At 35.1% G+C, this 18348-nt stretch overlaps 1 protein-coding gene across 2 annotated transcripts; it reads right to left on the bottom strand.

Annotated features, from left to right (window-relative positions):
- Positions 1-462: 462 nt before the first annotated feature.
- HORMAD1 (HORMA domain containing 1) lies at positions 463-17023 on the bottom strand. Of its 2 annotated transcripts, XM_060142367.1 has the most exons (14): positions 16991-17023; positions 16142-16286; positions 14701-14764; positions 14228-14264; positions 12028-12048; positions 11735-11761; positions 10107-10174; positions 9076-9227; positions 7383-7642; positions 5836-5902; positions 5682-5758; positions 4867-4950; positions 2483-2554; positions 463-809 (listed from the first exon to the last, which is right to left on the bottom strand). In XM_060142367.1, exons 1-14 carry the CDS (start codon positions 17021-17023, stop codon positions 729-731), a joined length of 1188 nt encoding a protein of 395 aa, XP_059998350.1. In that variant the 3' UTR covers positions 463-728. The 2 variants fall into 2 exon arrangements, with proteins under 2 accessions (XP_059998350.1, XP_059998352.1); XM_060142369.1 differs by lacking the exon at positions 12028-12048.
- Between the last annotated feature and the right edge of the window lie 1325 nt (positions 17024-18348).

The following is an 18348-nucleotide window of genomic DNA, read 5'->3' as shown; positions in this document are numbered from 1 at the left end:
AAAAGTTAAAGCACCGATTTTTAATTGTACATTATATATTATCATGTTAATACACTATATCAAAGTACTGAAGAACATTGTTTTAATAACATGACAGACATAGCCAGTTAAATTGTATAGTTTTAACACAAGTAAAAAGTGAATTACTATCAAAATTTAATACCAAAATAAACATTATTTACTTCAAAAATGGCTTTAGAGGACCTTAAACGTTAATATATGTTAAAAGAAAGTGTCCACCAAAATGGAAGATAGATCAATATTGAGTAGATAATTAACATAACAAATTATGACACTGGTACTTTTAATTCAAAAGTTCTCCTGAGTTTGTCTCAGATAAGATTAAGGATCACAATATGATAGTCAGCTAAGGATTAATTTTAGTGTACTAACTTCTTAAGACTACATGTAAGTTTTCAGAGGTAGGGCAAACACACCTTAAAACAGTAATATAATGTCCTTTAAATGTTGTGAAGAACTTTGCAAACATGCAGAAATAAATTTTTTTTTTTTTTTTTTTTTGCTGTGCGTGGGCCTCTCACTGCCGTGGCCTCTCCCGTTGCGGAGCACAGGCTCCGGACGCGCAGGCTCAGCGGCCATGGCTCACGGGCCCAGCCGCTCCGCGGCATGTGGGATCCTCCAGGACCGGGGCACGAACCCGTGTCCCCTGCATCGGCAGGCGGACTCTCAACCACTGTGCCACCAGGGAAGCCCAGAAATAAATTTTTTTATGTATTTTTCTTTGGTTCACTAAGCTTTCTTCTTTTTGGCACTGACTCTTGACTAGAAGAATCAAGGTGATGAAGGACCTGTCAAAAGAAAACAACTACTAAGAATAGATACTTTCCAGTTTAAATGTCTTTAAGTTTTGAGCTTTTTCATGTCTCTGAGGTCCCTTCCTTCCTTCCTTCTTTCCTTTCTTCTTTTAAAAAATTGTAACTAACATACCATTTCCTAAGATAGGATAGCTGGGTTCTCTAAAAGTAGGTAAATTTTATTATTGACATATTTATATATCCTGATGGCTGCTGAAAGTATAGCCTTACAAAGTATAAGGTTTTCATTAGGGATGTTGGAGTAGTTAGAAAGATAGATTTGACATTATGTTCTCAAAATAGTAAAATATTTTGAGGGGAATGAGGGGGGAGAGATTAAAAAATGAGCTGCAAATAGAGAAACATTCCACTTTGGCATCATGTAAGATTTAAATCATGTTTTGTTTTTGTATATGGTGCTTAGCAGTGCCCGATAGATTTTAGAAATTCATTGCACCCTTGAATGAATGGGAGGGTGAATTAGGAAAATTGCTAACAAGATTCTGAGTTATCAAACTTTTATTTTTCTGGTAAAACTCACTAATGATACAAATTGGATTATGATTTTGCAGAAAAAATCAAGGCTTAATACACTGGGGAAAAAATTAAAGAACCTAATATATCAGGTTATTCCATTCCCTTCTTAAGATATATAAATTGAAAACAGTATTAACCAACTAGTATATTTTTGAGATTACCCCTTTAACACTTGATTTCTAAAAAGAATCTTAAGTTTTCAGTTATCTAATTTTAACCTACTACTAATAATAAAAATTCTGGTTGAAAAAGTATAAATATTTATCTCAGAAATGACAAATACATTATCTGATTTGGTAAAATAAGGTTCCAAATATAAGACAACTGTTACAAGATTTAGGTCAGGAAAATTTTCTTTCTTCTAAGGTACTAGGAGGAGATGCTATATTTTTAGAGAACATGTGGATTTGGTAACTTACCTTGTTTCTACTTTCTCTAGAAAGCTCAGATCAAACCTGTGGCCCAATTCTAATTCTATATAAATAAAATGGCCTGAATATTCTTGTACTCTCATTTTCTCATTCTATTCATATTTTTCCTGACATAGATCTTTTAAATTTTTATTTTATTTTTATTTATTTTTGGCTGCATTGGGTCTTTGTTGCTGCGCGTAGGCTTTCTCTAGTTGCGGTGTGCGGGCTTCTCACTGCAGTGGCTTCTCTTGTTGCAGAGCATGGGCTCTAGGCGCGCGGGCTTCAGTAGTTGTGGCACGCGGGCTCTAGAGTGCAGGCTCAGTAGTTGTGGTGCATGGACCTAGTTGGTCCGCGGCATGTGGGATCTTCCTGGACCAGGGATCAAACCTGTGTCCCCTGCATTGGCAGGCGGATTCTTAACCACTGCGCACCAGGGAAGTTCCCTGATGTTGATTTTTATTTTATAAATTCCTCCAACTATTTCAGATCATTCATGGAATAAGACAGTAAATGTTTACATGGAAAAATTAATAAACCACATAGCATATTTTATTTTAAAATCACCCCATTTTTTAGAATCAAATATATTTAAACAAGATTTAGATATCAGAGCTCTGAGGTATATCCAGGAATATAATCATATTTATCATTAAATTTAATCTATAGTAATGATATTCTGATACTTGCTATTTTATTCAGCCTATATATAAGACTTACTGTTTTCGCAGATTCAAGCTGACTTCTCTTCCGATTTTCCTTAGAAGATTTTACTTGTTGATTTCCATTAGCCTCCACAAAGATAGAATAATTACTAATTGGTTATTTCTCAAAGAACAACAAACATGCTTTTTCAACCGCAGGCAGCTATATGCGGTTTTTAAAAGAACAACTTTACTGCGATATAATTCAGATACCATACAATTCATCCATTTAAAAGTGTACAAAATTAAGTGATTTTAAGTATATTCACAGAGTTGTGCAACCATCACCACAGTCAATTTTACAGCACTTTCATCCTCCAAAAAGAAATCCTGTACCCTTATAGCTATCACTCCCCTATTCCCCCATCCTCCCGCCAGCATTAAGACTTTCTGTTTCTATACAAATCCCTATTCTGGGCTTTCATATAAAGGGAACCAATTATATATATATATATATATATATATATATATATATATATATATATATATATATAGTGTGTGTGTGTGTGTGTGTGTGTGTGTGTGTGAGAGAGACTGGGTTCTTTCACTTAAAGAAACGTACTGGTACTTCATTCCTTTTTATGGAATGAATAAATTCCATAAAAAGTCTACTGTATGAATACCACATTTTGGGGCTTCCCTGGTGGCGCAGTGGTTGAGGGTCCGCCTGCCGATGCAGGGGACACGGGTTCGTGCCCCGGTCTGGGAAGATCCCACATGCCACGGAGCGGCTGGGCCCGTGAGCCATGGCCACAGAGCCTGTGCGTCTGGAGCCTGTGCTCCGCAACGGGAGAGGCCACAACAGTGAGAGGCCCGCGTACAGAAAAAAAAAAAAAAAAAAGAATACCACATTTTGTTTATCCATTCATCTGTTACATTTAGGTTTTTTTCCCCACCTTTTGCCTATTGTGAATAATGCTACATATGCGGTTTTTAAAATGAATATTGGATGGTGACAAATTATTAGCTGCTATAGTATTATTCTCTAAAAGTACATACTTATTTTCTGATGCTTGCAATGTCCTTTTCAATGATAACTTCCTTAGTATATATATTATTAAATATTTTCATTTCCTGCCCTTTTCTAACCATAATTCAGTCATTATTCTCAAATACAGGAGTACTTTGGTGGAGTAAAGGATAGTAAAGGATACTCATCCTAAACAGAAGCTGCCTAGGAAGAACATTTTGCTGCTAGAGGTAGTAATTTTTGAAATTCTTTTATCTCTTGCTTTTCTCAGCACACTAGTTTGAACGCTGCCTTCTACCAGTTCTTAACTTCCCATCGAGAATGTGGAAAAAAAGGATGCCTAAAAATGGCACTATCATCAATGGTGTTCTGGTAAATGTTTAACAACCAGTTCTCTGGGAGAAAGAAATCCTGAGTTGAGGCATTTGCTGATTTCCATGCTATGAATACTCTCATCATGTCCAGTTTCAAGCTGTCAACATGATGTCACTGAATAAAGAGTTGGAAACAAATGCTCCAGCGTACCACTGTTAGAGTGTGCTATTTGTTTCCTTACGTTTTACAGAATGCTTTTTCTTCACCTCTGAACCTTTGAGAGTAACTTAAGGGTCTAAATAAAATACAAATTTCTATTCAGTACAACTCATAAAACAGTCATTTTTAATGTCTTATTAACACGATAGTCCATTTACAAGACAGAACATGGGAACAGTTTGGTGTTCTAGGAAATTTCCTTGGGAGTCTGGATGATAGCATCACTTCTCAAAGCCTTTCCTGGATTCCCCTTTCTATTTTTTTAAAATAAATTTATTTATTTTTGGCTGTGTTGGGTCTTCATTGCTGCACGCGGGCTTTCTCTAGTTGGGGCAAGAGGGGGCTACTCTTCGTTGCGACACGCAGGCTTTTCATTAGGGTGGCTTCTCTTGTTGCAGAGCACGGGTTCTAGGCGCGCGGGCTTCAGTAGTTGTGGCACGTAGGCTCTGTAGTTGTGGCTCGCGGGCTGTAGAGCATAGGCTCAGTAGTCGTGGTGCACGGGCTTAGCTGCTCCAGGGCATGTGGGATCTTCCTGGACCAGGGCTTGAACCTGTGTCCCCTGCATTGGCAGGCGGATTCTTAGCCACTGCGCCACCAGGGAAGTCCCTCCCCTCTCTACTGTACCTTCAGTAAAATTAACCATTCTTTCCTTTGTGCCTCTATGTAGCCTATTCAGACTGTTATTATGGCCCTGTATCACTGCTTGTTGACCTCCAATTACTACATTTTCATCTAACAACAAGTTATACCTCCAGCACCTAGTAAAGTACCTGAAACATAGTATGTGCTTACCAAACGTTGGTCCAATAAATGAAGTATTAAAAGCAAAATAAACTCAAATATGGGGGGAAATTACAAGGTTAGAATGGAAAACAAATCTAAAGAGATGCTTTTACCATTTTATTCTGAAAGATTTTTCCACTTCTTGTTTTGCTTTGAGACACATCAAGTTCAGATGTTTTACTGACTAACTGCTCAACCTAGAAAAGAAAATAATTACACAAAACCACATAAAATAATATAATAAAAGTTTTTCGTAACAATAATGGGGGTCAAAAATTCAATCACATAAAATTTAGGGTCTTGCTATGTTGGGTTAATGAAAACCAATAATTTTGTGTTGGTTCTGTCATAAAAAGTGCAAAGGTAAAGATAGTGAAACTGACACTGTACACAATTGGCCATTCACTGAATTCAGAAAGTCCCAAATTATCACTAGGCACCACTCTTCCAGAAGATAAGAACTTCAGCCCACCCCCATTGAAGAATGGCTGCGCGAAGGAAGGCAGACAATCATCAGTCCCATTATTTTCATGTTGATTTTATCTAAATGTTATTTCAGGATTTTACTGTGTGTAGAAAACAAAATTAAACATGTTCTGCTCCAAGGCAACAAAAATGTATTATATAGTCCATTTGTAAATACAAAGGGTTGTGGAGTTAATAATTGCTTAAGATTTTATTTAGCTCTGAAATTCTGAGATTCTCTGAACAGTATTTAGGTTCATTACTAAACAAATCAACCAATAAAATACTTAAAACTTTTCAACGTATAATTCTCGAATTTTATTAATAAGCATTCTTAATACCTAATTTTCTTCTAAAAGACCTAGAATATAAGAAAATCTGAGAAATAACTAAATAAGCATATAAGCATCTGTCTTTTGAAAAAAATAAAATTAGAAGTGAGATAGAACTGTCAAATTTATACCTGAGAATGAGAAATTGAAAGATCTGGACTTTCTTTAGACCTCATAGCTTCATCTTCTTCACAAACTACACCTGGTTCTGTTAAAAAAAAATAGTTAAAATGGTATAAAATTGAATTGGAAGTGAATTAATTTACATTTTCATTAACTCCTTACCTCCAAGTTCAGAAGATCCAGGTTTTTTTTTCTGCTCTTCCATTTTAGTTTCAATGTCAAAATCATTCTACATAATTACATGAAGGAAAAAATGGACATATTTCAAAAAGAAACTAAAACAACTGGGTAAAATATTTATGAACAAATTTGTTTTATGTGAAGGTTAAATATAACATAACACTACAATGACCTTACACTTGCTAGAAATAAAGTGGCCCTATAATGACTATAATAAGGCAACTTATTTATCCAAAGTATAAAATCCTATATTTTTTTTTTACTTTGCAGGGTTGCTTTAAGGCAGATGATAAAAATATACAACTTTCTCAAAAATGTATGATGGTTCTAAGAACACTTAGATCTTACTATTGTTTGAGAACACTGAATTAGACATGGTCACACAACAAGCTACTGCTTCTGTAGCTCTGGAATTTCTGTATAGATATTAGCATAAACTCTGAATATGACCCAACCCTCTTCAGGGAGTTGGGGAAGGATAAGCACAGTTATGGTATGGTAGAAATAGCAAAGGTTTAATGTCTATAATTATTATTCCTTTTGTGACATTTGTCAAAGAGCTTTAAATATTTTAAAGAACGCTTCATAAATCCCAGTCATATTTGTTTATAAGGCAAGACTGGGATTTAGGTTTTAGGAAGAAAATTCCTTATTCTTTGACTGAAATGGTTAAAAACTGAATTTTCTACTTGTAAGGATGTGGCCACAGAACCTAAATCAGAATAGTCAATCTCTATACATAAGAACTGTGGTCATAATTTAGAATAAAATGAGACAAGAGAAGACAACAAAGATGAGATTAAAGAACAATTATATTAATGATGAAAGATTTTCTGGGAGTGAGGCTATAACAAAAAAAGCTTTTTTTATACTTCAATTCATCCATTCATTCAACCAATACTGAGAGTGCATTCCGTAAATCTAAGTGTTAGGGACAGGAGGATTAAAAAGATAAGACACTTTTCCTGCCTTCCAGGAACTTCCAGGCTGCTTCAGGACACTGAATTTCCAGGCCCTGAAGAAATTCAAGCATGAGCACTTAGTAGGGGTGTTGTATGGTAGAAAAGATTCCAGCATTCGTTGGGGGATTAGAGTAGTTCAGTGGTCTTCTTTTTTTTTTGGCCGCGCCGCAGGATCTTAGCTCCCCAACCAGGGACTGAACCCAGGCCCTAGCAGTGAAAGCGCTGAGTCCTAAACACTGCAGCACTAGGGAATTCCGTGATTTTCAAATTACACTCCAGACCAAGGGATTTCCTCAGAGTCCACCATGAGGGTAGGTGAGGTGGTGAGTGGCTCGGCCTCCAGGACCATTCCCTACTTCATTCACAGTAGTTGTGCTTTTAAATTTCTGAGAATAATGTTGTTTGCATCCAGGTAAAAAGTTTTAAAACCACAAACCTTAACCTTCTTTAAGGTCCCTTCCAAACTTGAGTTTATGATTGTAATAAATATTTATAGCTATTAAAGTCCTCAGAATTGAATCAAACATTCATTACTCTTGTTCTTCGTAACTCTTTGAATATACTTACACTTATGTAATGCTCCTGTTCATCTTTGAAATCATCTTTGTCCATAAGAATTTTTTGAAGTGGTGTTCTTAATTGTTTTGGTGTTAATACAGATGAATCAATATTTTCTATTCGTTCTTTGTCAGTGGTCACTTTTACTTTGAAGGTGTGAAAAGGTGTTGGGATTTCTCCCACATTTAAGTACATAGGCTCCCCTTCAAATATCACTCCTTCACAATTACCATCCTTAAAACCAGGAGGCTGGTAACCTGGGGGTGTAACTGCAGAAAAGTAAGTATAAACTGTGCTGTTCATGAAACTGAAGAAAATACATTAATTTTTATTATTATAAAATATATGCAGATTAAAGAAATTTCAAACAGTATAGAAGAACATATAATAAAAAGTAAAAATCACTCTCCTACTATCTCCAAGTTCCTATTTTATTCCTTAAAGGTAAACTTTTTTCCCTACACTTGACTGACTATGTGACCTTGAGGAAACTACTTGTCATCCTTGATTTGGTTTCCTCATCCGTCAAGTGGGGTAAATACTAGTACCTACCTCATAGGGTCACTGTGGTATTAAAGTCTGTAAAATGCTCAGAACAGAACTGGCACAGAGTTAAGTATTCAATAAATGTTAGTTATTATTGTTGATGCTTTATGTTCTTCTAGAAGATACGATGCATGTAAAGTATATATTTTATATATTTATATAATAAATATAATATATAATATTTAAATTATATAATAAATACATGTATATCTCTTTAAAAAACACAAATGAGGTCATACTCTTCTGTACCTAGCTGTTTTTAACATCATCTTTTTTTAAAAAATTTATTTAATTTATTTTTATTTTTGGCTGCGTTGGGTCTTCGTTGCAGTGCGTGGGCTTCTCATTGCAGTGGCTTCTCTTATTGTGGAGCACGGCACGTGGGCTTCAGTAGTTGTAGCGCATGGGCTTAGTTGCTCCGCGGCATGTGGGCCAGGGCTCAAACCCGTGTCCCCTGCATTGGCAGGCGGATTCTTAACCACTGCGCCACCAGGGAAGCCCTTTAACATCACCTTTTAATCTGTTTTTAATATTTTTTGGATAACAATTTATCAGCACATTCTTTTAAATAGCTTGCACAGCACTACTATATAGATGCACCATAATTTATTTACTTAGTCCTCCAATAAACAACTCAAGGTTGTTTCCAGTTTGTTCCTGGTTTAACCAATACATTATGAAAATCCTCATAAACCTATGACCTTGCAAGGTTGTCTAAGTATATTCGCAAGATACTCTTCTAGCTACAGAATTTCTGGATTAAAGAGAATGTGCCAAATTTTGATACTGCCAAACTGTCCTCTTAAAATGTTACATGGCACCTATATACATTCCCTCAAGAGTATACAAAAGTACCTGCTTACTCCCACACCCTTGCCAACAATGATTTTACAAGTTTTACTGATCTGATAACTGAAAAATGGTATCTCATTGCTTCACTTCCTTAGTTATGAATGAGGTTGAACTTCACATGGACATGTTCAGACCACTGGAGAAGTTGTGTATGTTTTTTCAAATACTGATATTAAATATAAATTTTATAATTTCAAAAAATATTTAACAATTTAGGTGCTTACAAACATTTGGGATGGAAACCTTTTCGATGACAAGAAAATATACAGATATCAACTGAAACAGGATGAACTGGAAATAGTACCTTCATCGTAGTAAAAAAGTTTCATGGTCAAACAAACATCATTAGGTAAAGGTCCCAGATTTTGCATTAGAACATAAATCTTGCGAATGAGAAGAATACTTGCTTTCTTGGTGTCAGCAGATGACATACTAGATTCACTGCTTTGGTTTTTACTGGAAGAGAATCACACATTAATTTCTTTTATAGCACCCATAGCTTCTAATAACATAACTTCACATTTTACTACTTGAGATTCTTATTCCCATTAAAGCATTAAGTTGTTAAGTTAAAAATTGTGATATAATGTGTTTTAATGCCACTATTATAAAAATTAATATCACTGTTAATATTATTATTATAAACTAATTTACATATGTTAAATTAATATGCATTTTATACAAGATGTTTAAAGGAAACGAATGATGGACTTTTATTGTATTTCTTTTATTTTAATTTTTAAAAATTTATTTTATTTTATTTATTTTATTTTTGGCTGCACTGGGTCTTAATTGCTGTGCACGGGCTTTTCTCTGGTTGCAGCGAGCAGGGGGCTACTCTTCGTTGCGGTGCGTGGGCTTCTCATTGCGGTGGGTTCTCTTGTGGAACACGGGCTCTAGGCATGCAGGCTTCAGTAGTTGTGGCACGCGGGCTCAGTAGTTGTTGCCCACAGGCTCTAGAAAGCAGGCTCAGTAGTTGTGGCGCATGGGCTTAGTTGCTCCGTGGCACGTGGGATCTTCCTGGACCAGGGATCGAACCTGTGTCCCCTGCATTGTCAGGCGGATTCTTAAGCACTGCGCCACCAGGGAAGCCCTTTACTGTATTTCTAATAACTTAAGCATACAGTGGCTTTCCTACTCTTTGGCTCTGTTTCACAATCAAAACAGTATATAATTAGCCACAGAATTCTGGCTTGCAGCCACTCCAAGAACATTTTGTATCCTTGATGGTTAATTGGGGATGTTTGAGAAGTTTCAGAATTATTCCTGAAGTTTAGCTATATAGTATTAATAAGTGGTAATCTGTAATACAAAAAGAAAACTATAGAACAATACCTTATGAAGTCCATGATTGGTCCATTACTGGTGTACTTGAATTTAAACTGGTAACATTCTGAAATTGTCTTAAATAGAAAATACTGCAGTTATGAATCTGATATACAGTACTGGTGGCCAAGTAGCTATATATAGCTTTTGTATGACTCACCATTTATTTAATAATTTCTTCTGCATGTTAATCCCTATTCGTCCATTGAAACTTTCCAGTCCTAATAGTCAATTCCCAGGGTCTGGGATTCGGGGCTTCAGTGTTGGAGAGATAGTTATTCCTTCGGTCATTGCAATGTATGTTTTACATACCAGAGGGAAGGAACTCCTTAGCAGGCAGGTGAGGGAGGCAGCACATCTCTTCCTCTAACAGAATGACTAAGCACAGGGCTTCAATCCTTGGTAACCACAAGCAAGTCATTTAAGCCCACTAAGTCTCAGTTTCCCCAGCTAATAAAAGGGGTTGAAAATAGTACCTATCTCATTGGTGCCTATGAATATTTATCAAATGGGATAATTTATATAGAGCCCTTAATAAAGTATCTGGCACACTAAGCATTCAATAAATATTAGTGCATCAGCAATGTTGCTCTTTTACTGAAAGAAAAAATGTGCAACTATAAAACATCTTCAGATGTACATTTTCTGTACATTTTCTGAACAGTTAGTTTCTGAGCAATCAAATAATTCATAGCCTTTGCCCATATGATTTCGTCACCATGGGCATATATTAAGCATTAATTGTAGGCTTAATTTGTAGTATCGAAGAAAAGACATTCCTAGCTCTCTTGAAGCTCTAATACTTTTATTGCTTTCTTTATATTCCATTGCTCACTTAGGGATGGGGTTAGCTTTCTCTTTCTTTTTTAAAAATCTGCTTCTCCATGAGTGAAGGAAACACGATATTGTAACAGCTATAGTGTAATGGGTAAGCACTCAGATCATGAACTGGCCTTCTTAGGTCCAAATTCTGGTTCTGCCACTATGACCTTACACAAGAAACCTTGTGTCTAGGTTTCCTCATCTATAGAGTGGAGATGATAATGATATATTACCTCATGATGGTTATAATGAATAAATGAGATAATGCACATGAAACCTCAAAGAACAGAGCCTAGGAATAGTAAGCACTCAGTAGATCTTTCCCCTTTGTTTCTTGTCTTCTGGTTTTCCCTTTCATTTATTATAACCCTTTCTTTCCTTTAACTGTCAGATGAACAGGTAGATGTGACTGGATTGGAGTGAATATTCAAAGATTAAGGATGAGTATCTTATTTTTCTCAAACTCAAACATTTTATAATTTTAAAACAAGAATATAATTAAAAAATATTGCAAAGAACCAGAAGTCAGGAGATTTAGGTTATTTCTAGTGGTTTGTCTTTGTGGCCTAGGCTCAGTCACGTAATCTCTCTTGTAGTAAGTGTATTAATCTGTTTAAATATAACAATACAAGCCCTGTCTTACCTCAAAAAAGTCTTTATGAGGTTCAAATTTTGAAAATATATGTGAAAGTGCATTGATAAAAGCACAGTTAAAAGCACTGGATATTATTATATTTTTATGTTACTTATAGATATTAGAAGCATTATGGGGATTTTTTGGCATTATTTTTTTTTAATAACTTAAGCATACTTACCTGAGGGTCTTCTGGATTACTATATACCTATTTAAAAATAATTTACAATTTAGTAAATTGTAGAGGCTAAGTATTCAAGGAGAACTAAATTGGATGTTTAGACTAAAATATTAAATGAATTCAGTAAAACAAAATACAAAACGACCCCCTCAAAATATTAGCTACTTTTCCATTGAATAGATCAGTAGTTTGTATCAACTGACATGATCAATAGGTGGTTTTAATGTTATTTAATTAAGCAAGGCTGAATTTGACAGTCTTTAAAAAAGAATATACAATTTAAAAATACTTACAGCTAGAACAACCAACCTTAGCTGAAACAAAACAAAGAACAAAAATCTTATTTTTTTTAATTAATTAAATTTTTATTATCATAGTTTAAATATTATATGTTTCAGGTGTACAACATAGTGACTCACAATTTTTAAAGGTTATACTCCATTTATAGTTATTATAAAATATTGGCTATATTCCCTGTGCTATACAATATATCCTTACAGCTTATTTATTTTATACATAGTAGTTTATAAAAATCTTATTTTTATTCTATGAAATATTTGTGCATGATGGACCATAAGAATTCTTTGTCCTTTTTCAACATTTATTCCTAATAAAAATAATCTTACATTAAATAGACTTCATATGATGCATGTAAAGCAATACCTCAGATATCTTTCTCTATTCCCCAAAATATCTATTTCTAGTTGACTTACTGAAAGTTGAAATTCATATCGCTAACTTAAGCAAACGGGCATTACTGCCAGTTACAAGGAAAATATGTATTGTGAAATAACACATTAAATATTACTAATATGAGAACTGATTCTGAAAAGAGAAAAAGAGAGTTCAGAGCCCTGCTCATTTAGTAAAGGGAAGAGGCTTTGGAGACTATAGGAAAAGAGAATCACAGGAAATCATTCACTCAAGTAATCTGCCAAAATCTGAGTCATCCTTGATTTGGATCTTTTCCTTATATTCCAGAACCAATCGTCAACAAGTCCACTCAGTTCTGCCAGATATATCCTGAATCTTCTCATTTTTCTCCTTTGCCATCCTGGTCTAAGCCACCATTATTTTTTATCAGTACTGTAGTAATGGATTAAGTGTCATTCTCCTTAATTCCAATCTTATTCTCCTTCTACAGTACATTCTCTAAATAGCAGTTCAGAGTGATTTTTCTTTTAATTTAGAATATAAATCAAATGATGTTACATTTCTACTCAAAACCTTCAAATGGCTTTTATTTACACCTAAAATAAAATCCAAACTCTTTTTTTTTTAAAGACTTTTTTTTTCTTTTTTTTGATGTGGACCATTTTTAAACTCTTTATTGAATTTGTTACAATATTGCTTCTGTTTTATGTTTTGGTTTTTTGGCCCTGAGGCACGTGGGATCTTAGCTCCCTGATCAGGGATTGAACCCGCACCCGCTGCATTGGAAAGCGAAGTCTTAACCACAACCACTGGACCTCCAGGGAAGTCCCAAAATCCAAACTCTTTACCTACACAGCTCTGAATGCTCTGGCCCTGTCCATCTCCACAGGTTCATCTCCTGCTGCTCTCTTGCACTGCTCACCACACTCTAATCATTCTGGCCTTCTGTTTGTTCCTTGAACTCTCCCAACTCCCCTCCAACTCTTTGCATTTGCTGCTCTGTCAGGAATATTCTCCCAAAATCAGTGCCTAGCTGGTTTCTTCTAATTCAAGTCTCAGCTTAAATATCACCCCCTCAGAGAAGCTCCTCAGACTACCCTATCTAAAGTTACCCCATCTCTCCATTTGCCACATACTTTTTCTTAAAATGTTAATGGCAGTTAACACTATTGGATGTTATCTAATTTCCTTGTTTTATTGACTATTTTCCCATTATAGAAGGGACCCTCTTCGTCTTGTTGACCACTGTTAGCTTACCCAGCTCCTACCTAGAATACGTGCCTAGCACAGAGGAGGCACTCAATATTTAATGAATATTAAATACATTATGTCTTAATGAGGGAGGTTGGTGACCATGGATAAAATTTTATCTTTTTCATAATTTTTTTAGAGTTGGACTTCTTTATATATATTGATACAAACATAAGCTAAGTAACTATACAAAAAGGCTTGTCACAATTTAACCTAGACTACATGTAAATTTATTTCTGAACTCTCATGAAGAAATAACTTATTATTAGTATAAACATGATAATAGAAGGCATGTGAAACTAATGAATAAACTATTTTAAAAGACTTTTTAATTCATTAAGTCTTTGTAAGTTAATATGTGTTATTAATACAAATGAGTGTTAACAACCAAAACTTGGCAAAATTCGTTAAGTACTAATTCTGTTTGCTTTAAATGAGTTGAAAATCAGTCTTTAAAATATTCAAATTTTCAGCTTTGGACTGGCCTATGCCCAAGTTAGTTTAAGTTAATCTTTTACTACATGTAACGGCTGTTACATTTGTAGAATATAAACTGTGGAAAAAAAGGATAAAGAGATACCGACTTACATATTTTTTCTCTAAAGCATCATAGCATCCGGACATCCTAAAAAATAATCAAGGATTCATTTTTAGACTGAATGCACTTCCAGAAAATAGTTCTTTTAATAAGTCTCCATATTATCTCATTACTAAATAATACACGGTTTTATTATTAAAGCTTCCTTCTTATTAACTAGCTTAAAATAATAAAACAAAACAATGTGGCAGAAATATAAAATGTCAATAGTGGATGGAAGGAAAGGAAGATAGAAAATATCTGGCAGCTATTTGTGAGGAACAATAATAGGAAAGTGAAGCCTGCTCACATGGAGCATGAAATAAAGTAAAATTTTAATGCAAAAATCCAAAGACCTGCAAAAATGGTATACAGAGTTAAAGAGGGAATCACTAAAACTGGGTTAAACACTTAAAGGTATCCAAGGCACAAAAAAATGTGATTTAAGAAAAAATAATTTTCTTTCATTAGGTATTTCACTTACCACTTCAATAACTGTGTAGATCCTGGACAATCCTTCTGTTCTCTCAGAATTCTGACACACATATCTAAATGCAAAAATAATGATATAAATATAGAGCTACTTAAGATTAGCAAACAAATAGAAATTTAAATGAAGATTATTTTCTTCAGCTGTGTATTAACAGGTTTATTATTAATGGTAATTAACTTCCAGATGATTGATGTTAATATAATTAAAGGAAGAAAGTTTACATGGAAACAAATAATCTTTTTATCCTTTTTATAAAATTGCATCATAATGATTAGGATGTATGTTGATGGGTAGAAAAATTTTTCCATTTTCAAAGCTATAGAAACTTAGATATAACACTTTCATGCCATTGTCATCCAAGAGTCTTAGCATATTTGCTATGGACTCTTATCCCAGTAAAATACTTGTAAAAGGCCAAGAAGTTAACAGGCTATCAGATAGAGCCCTGCAAGGAAGCAATAAGTAATACAGTGGAAAGGATGAGGTCTCTCAGTCTCAGGTTCCTTATCAGAAAAATAGGAGTAATATCTAACTCATAGGTCTGTAATGTGAACTAACAAGATATCATACATAACATGGTGCTTAACATATTGCCCACAGAGTTGGTGTACAATGTTAGGTATACATTATGTGCTAGGCAATAAGTTATTATTATAGTATAAACTGGCTCTATTTTACTTCTTTAAAATAACACAAGAACATACACTACCACTGTAGGAGGCTATAAATAGGATGTTTTTGCTATTTACTTCATCATTATAAGAATAATGTCAGGTGATATTATACTTGAGAGATTAAGGGAAATTTTTATGATTAAGTGCTTTCAAAGGTATTGAATATACTTAAAAAAATCACTTAGATGTCCACACAAAAACTTGTACAGGAATGTGGCATTATTTATAATAGCCAAAAAGTGGAAACAACCCAATGTTCATCAACTGATGAGTGGATAAATAAAATGTGGTATATTCATATAATGGAATATTATTTGGCCATAAAAAATGAAGTACTAATCCATGCTACAAAATGGATGAACCTTAAAAGCATTATGCCAAGTGAAAGAAGCCAGTCATAAAGGACCACATATTGTATGATTTCATTTATTTGAAATGGTTAGAATAGGCAAATCCATAAAGACAGAAAGCAGATCAGTGGTTGCCTAGGACTGGGAAGTGGGGGAAGTGGAGAGTGACTTAATGGGTATGGGGTTTCCTTTTAAGGTGATGAAATGTTCTATAACTGACTGTGGTGAATATACCCAAAATCAATGAATTGTGCACTTTAAATGAGTGAATTGTTAGATATGCAAATCATATCTCAATAAAGCTGTCATTATAAAAACAAAATCTCTAAGTCAAAAATTATCATTTTAGAGCAAGCCAAAATAAAAATAACATCTTTAAAGAAAGTCTTTAAATAAACATTATATTACCATATAGATATCTTGTTCCATAAGCACATTCTGGGAATATTCCTCTCAAATACGTGATGCAGGATATTGAAACTGCTAGAAGCCTCTTCACTAACACTAAAGACTGCTGCTCAGTTGATATCTTACTGGGAAGTACAAACGTACTCTAAATTCAAGGGAAATTAAAACATTTTATTTAGATTTACTAAAAATACAGTCTTCCTGAACTTAAAAGTAGATCTAATTTTTTGCACAAGCATGGTACTTTCCCAAAGAATTCTTAACCATAGCAGTTAGTAATCCCCCCAAAATCAGAGTGGCTTCTAAAATGTGAGGGTGTTTGCAGGGTAGCAGCCTAAAGGTAACATGCAAAAAGTGCTTAAGAATCGTGTTAGAAATCCCTTGCACATTAACTGTCTGTAACTGCATAATACATGGATAGATAACACTGATTTTTCTCTTTAGTCACTGACTGGGTTTAACACAGGTAACTGTAATGCAAGATCTGTGAAGGGTAAACAATTTTATCTTTGTGGGGCATAAAAATTCATTTTCTAGAAGCGGACTGCTATTAGTGATAATTTCATCAAAGGAACCTAATAGCATTCATTGATACCTAATGTGAACTGAATTTGAACCAGCAATTTAATACAATGCATCAAGCATCCAATAGAATTCTCCATTAATTCAACTTAGTTTAGCAAATATCTTCATTCTTAAAACATTGAGTTTACTGATATCACTAAACCCTCAAAGAGGTGACTCTAACTTTCTAACATAAAAATGGGTGAGACTTCAAGAAACAATAAAATTAGCTAAATTAAAATATATTAAAATACAAGATCATAAAAAAAATACAAGAAATCATACCATGGAGGTTCTGTGCAATTGTGCAGTGGCCATCCTCTGATAAAGTATTTTCTTTCATTCAACCTTGTGACACAAATACAAGCTTTAACTTCAGATCTTATTTTTATCACTAATTTGGTTTACTATATGTAAAGTCAGAAAGAATTTTATGTGACTAAATGACAGGATTTTTTTTAACTTAGAATCTTCGAAAACATATTCATTTTTCTATAGAACTCTTTTGAGTAAAGTGCTAATTTTAAACCATTTGACTAGCAACCCTCACATAAAAGGGTTATTAATAAAGCTCTTTAGAGCTTCCCTGGTGGCACAGTGGTTGAGAGTCCGCCTGCCGATGCAGGGGACCCGGGTTCGGGTCCCGGCCCGCGAAGATCCCACATGCCGTGGAGCGGCTGGGCCCGTGAGCCATGACCACTAAGCCTGCACGTCCGGAGCCTGTGCTCCGCAACGGAGAGGCCACAACAGTGAAATGCCCGCGTACTGCAAAAAAAAAAAAGAAAGCTCTTTAAGAGACCTCTTTTGTGTGTGTGTGGTACGCGGGCCTCTCACCGTTGTGACCTCTCCCGTGGGAGGTGGGAGGTGGGAGGTAACAGGAAAAGACATTAAAAAGTAAAAGAATAAAAGAAAAGGGAAAGAAAGAAAACAAAGAAAACAAAAACGAAACAAACATGTATTACGTAAGGTCTGAGGGTCCGGCGGCAGCGACCAGGAGCGAGGCACGACGTGGCATGCGCTTTGCCCGATGCGCTTGCGCCTTCCTTCTACGGTAGCCGGCAGAGGCGACTCAGTAGGCTTTTGACCTTTGGTCGGGGTCACCTTTCCCGCCAAGAGCAGCGCAAGGTGCGCTGGGAACACCAAGAGCCTGAAGGACTCCTCTCAGCCAGAAAAGCCGCACGTCAGCGGGGGAAGGTTAACAGCATGTGCGAAGAATTCCCGATATACATAGCCGTCTTACAGTGACCAAGGTGTTCCCAACGGCCATTTAATTAGTCAAATTAATTTCTGATTGTTTTCTAACTTTTGATTTTGTTATTGGATCTACCACATACTGCATTCACGCTTTACAGTTCCTGTGTCTTCAGGAAACCAGCTGCCCTAGCAGTCTCCTACCTAGATGTTTCCACTGTGCTATGTCTGTGGGGACAGTGTTAGCTTTACTGTAATTAATGTCTCATTTAAAAGCAAAATAAAACTCAGAGCTGGTAGGTAGTTGGAGAATGTTTAGTAATACAAACTTCTTAGTTTGCAGATTGTTATACATGCAAATAAGTTGTGTTAGTAGTGTAGATATATATTAATTTCTCATAAACTTTGGTATGTCTGCATTACCAGTTAGAAAACAGCCACCCCAGATATGA

The sequence above is a fragment of the Lagenorhynchus albirostris genome, chromosome 2 (genome assembly GCF_949774975.1).
Source record: "Lagenorhynchus albirostris chromosome 2, mLagAlb1.1, whole genome shotgun sequence".
Classification (NCBI taxonomy): Eukaryota; Metazoa; Chordata; class Mammalia; order Artiodactyla; family Delphinidae; genus Lagenorhynchus; species Lagenorhynchus albirostris.
This window is presented reverse-complemented; position numbering and strand designations above follow the sequence as displayed.

Coding starts and splice junctions, on each gene's coding strand:
- HORMAD1 (XM_060142367.1), bottom strand. CDS start 17,023: ATGGCCACTGCACAATTGCACAGAACCTCCATG. Junction 14,765..16,141: donor TGGAACAAGATATCTATATG/GTAATATAATGT, acceptor TTTTGCATTTAG/ATATGTGTGTCAGAATTCTG. Junction 9,228..10,106: donor CCAATCATGGACTTCATAAG/GTATTGTTCTAT, acceptor ATTCTCTTCCAG/TAAAAACCAAAGCAGTGAAT.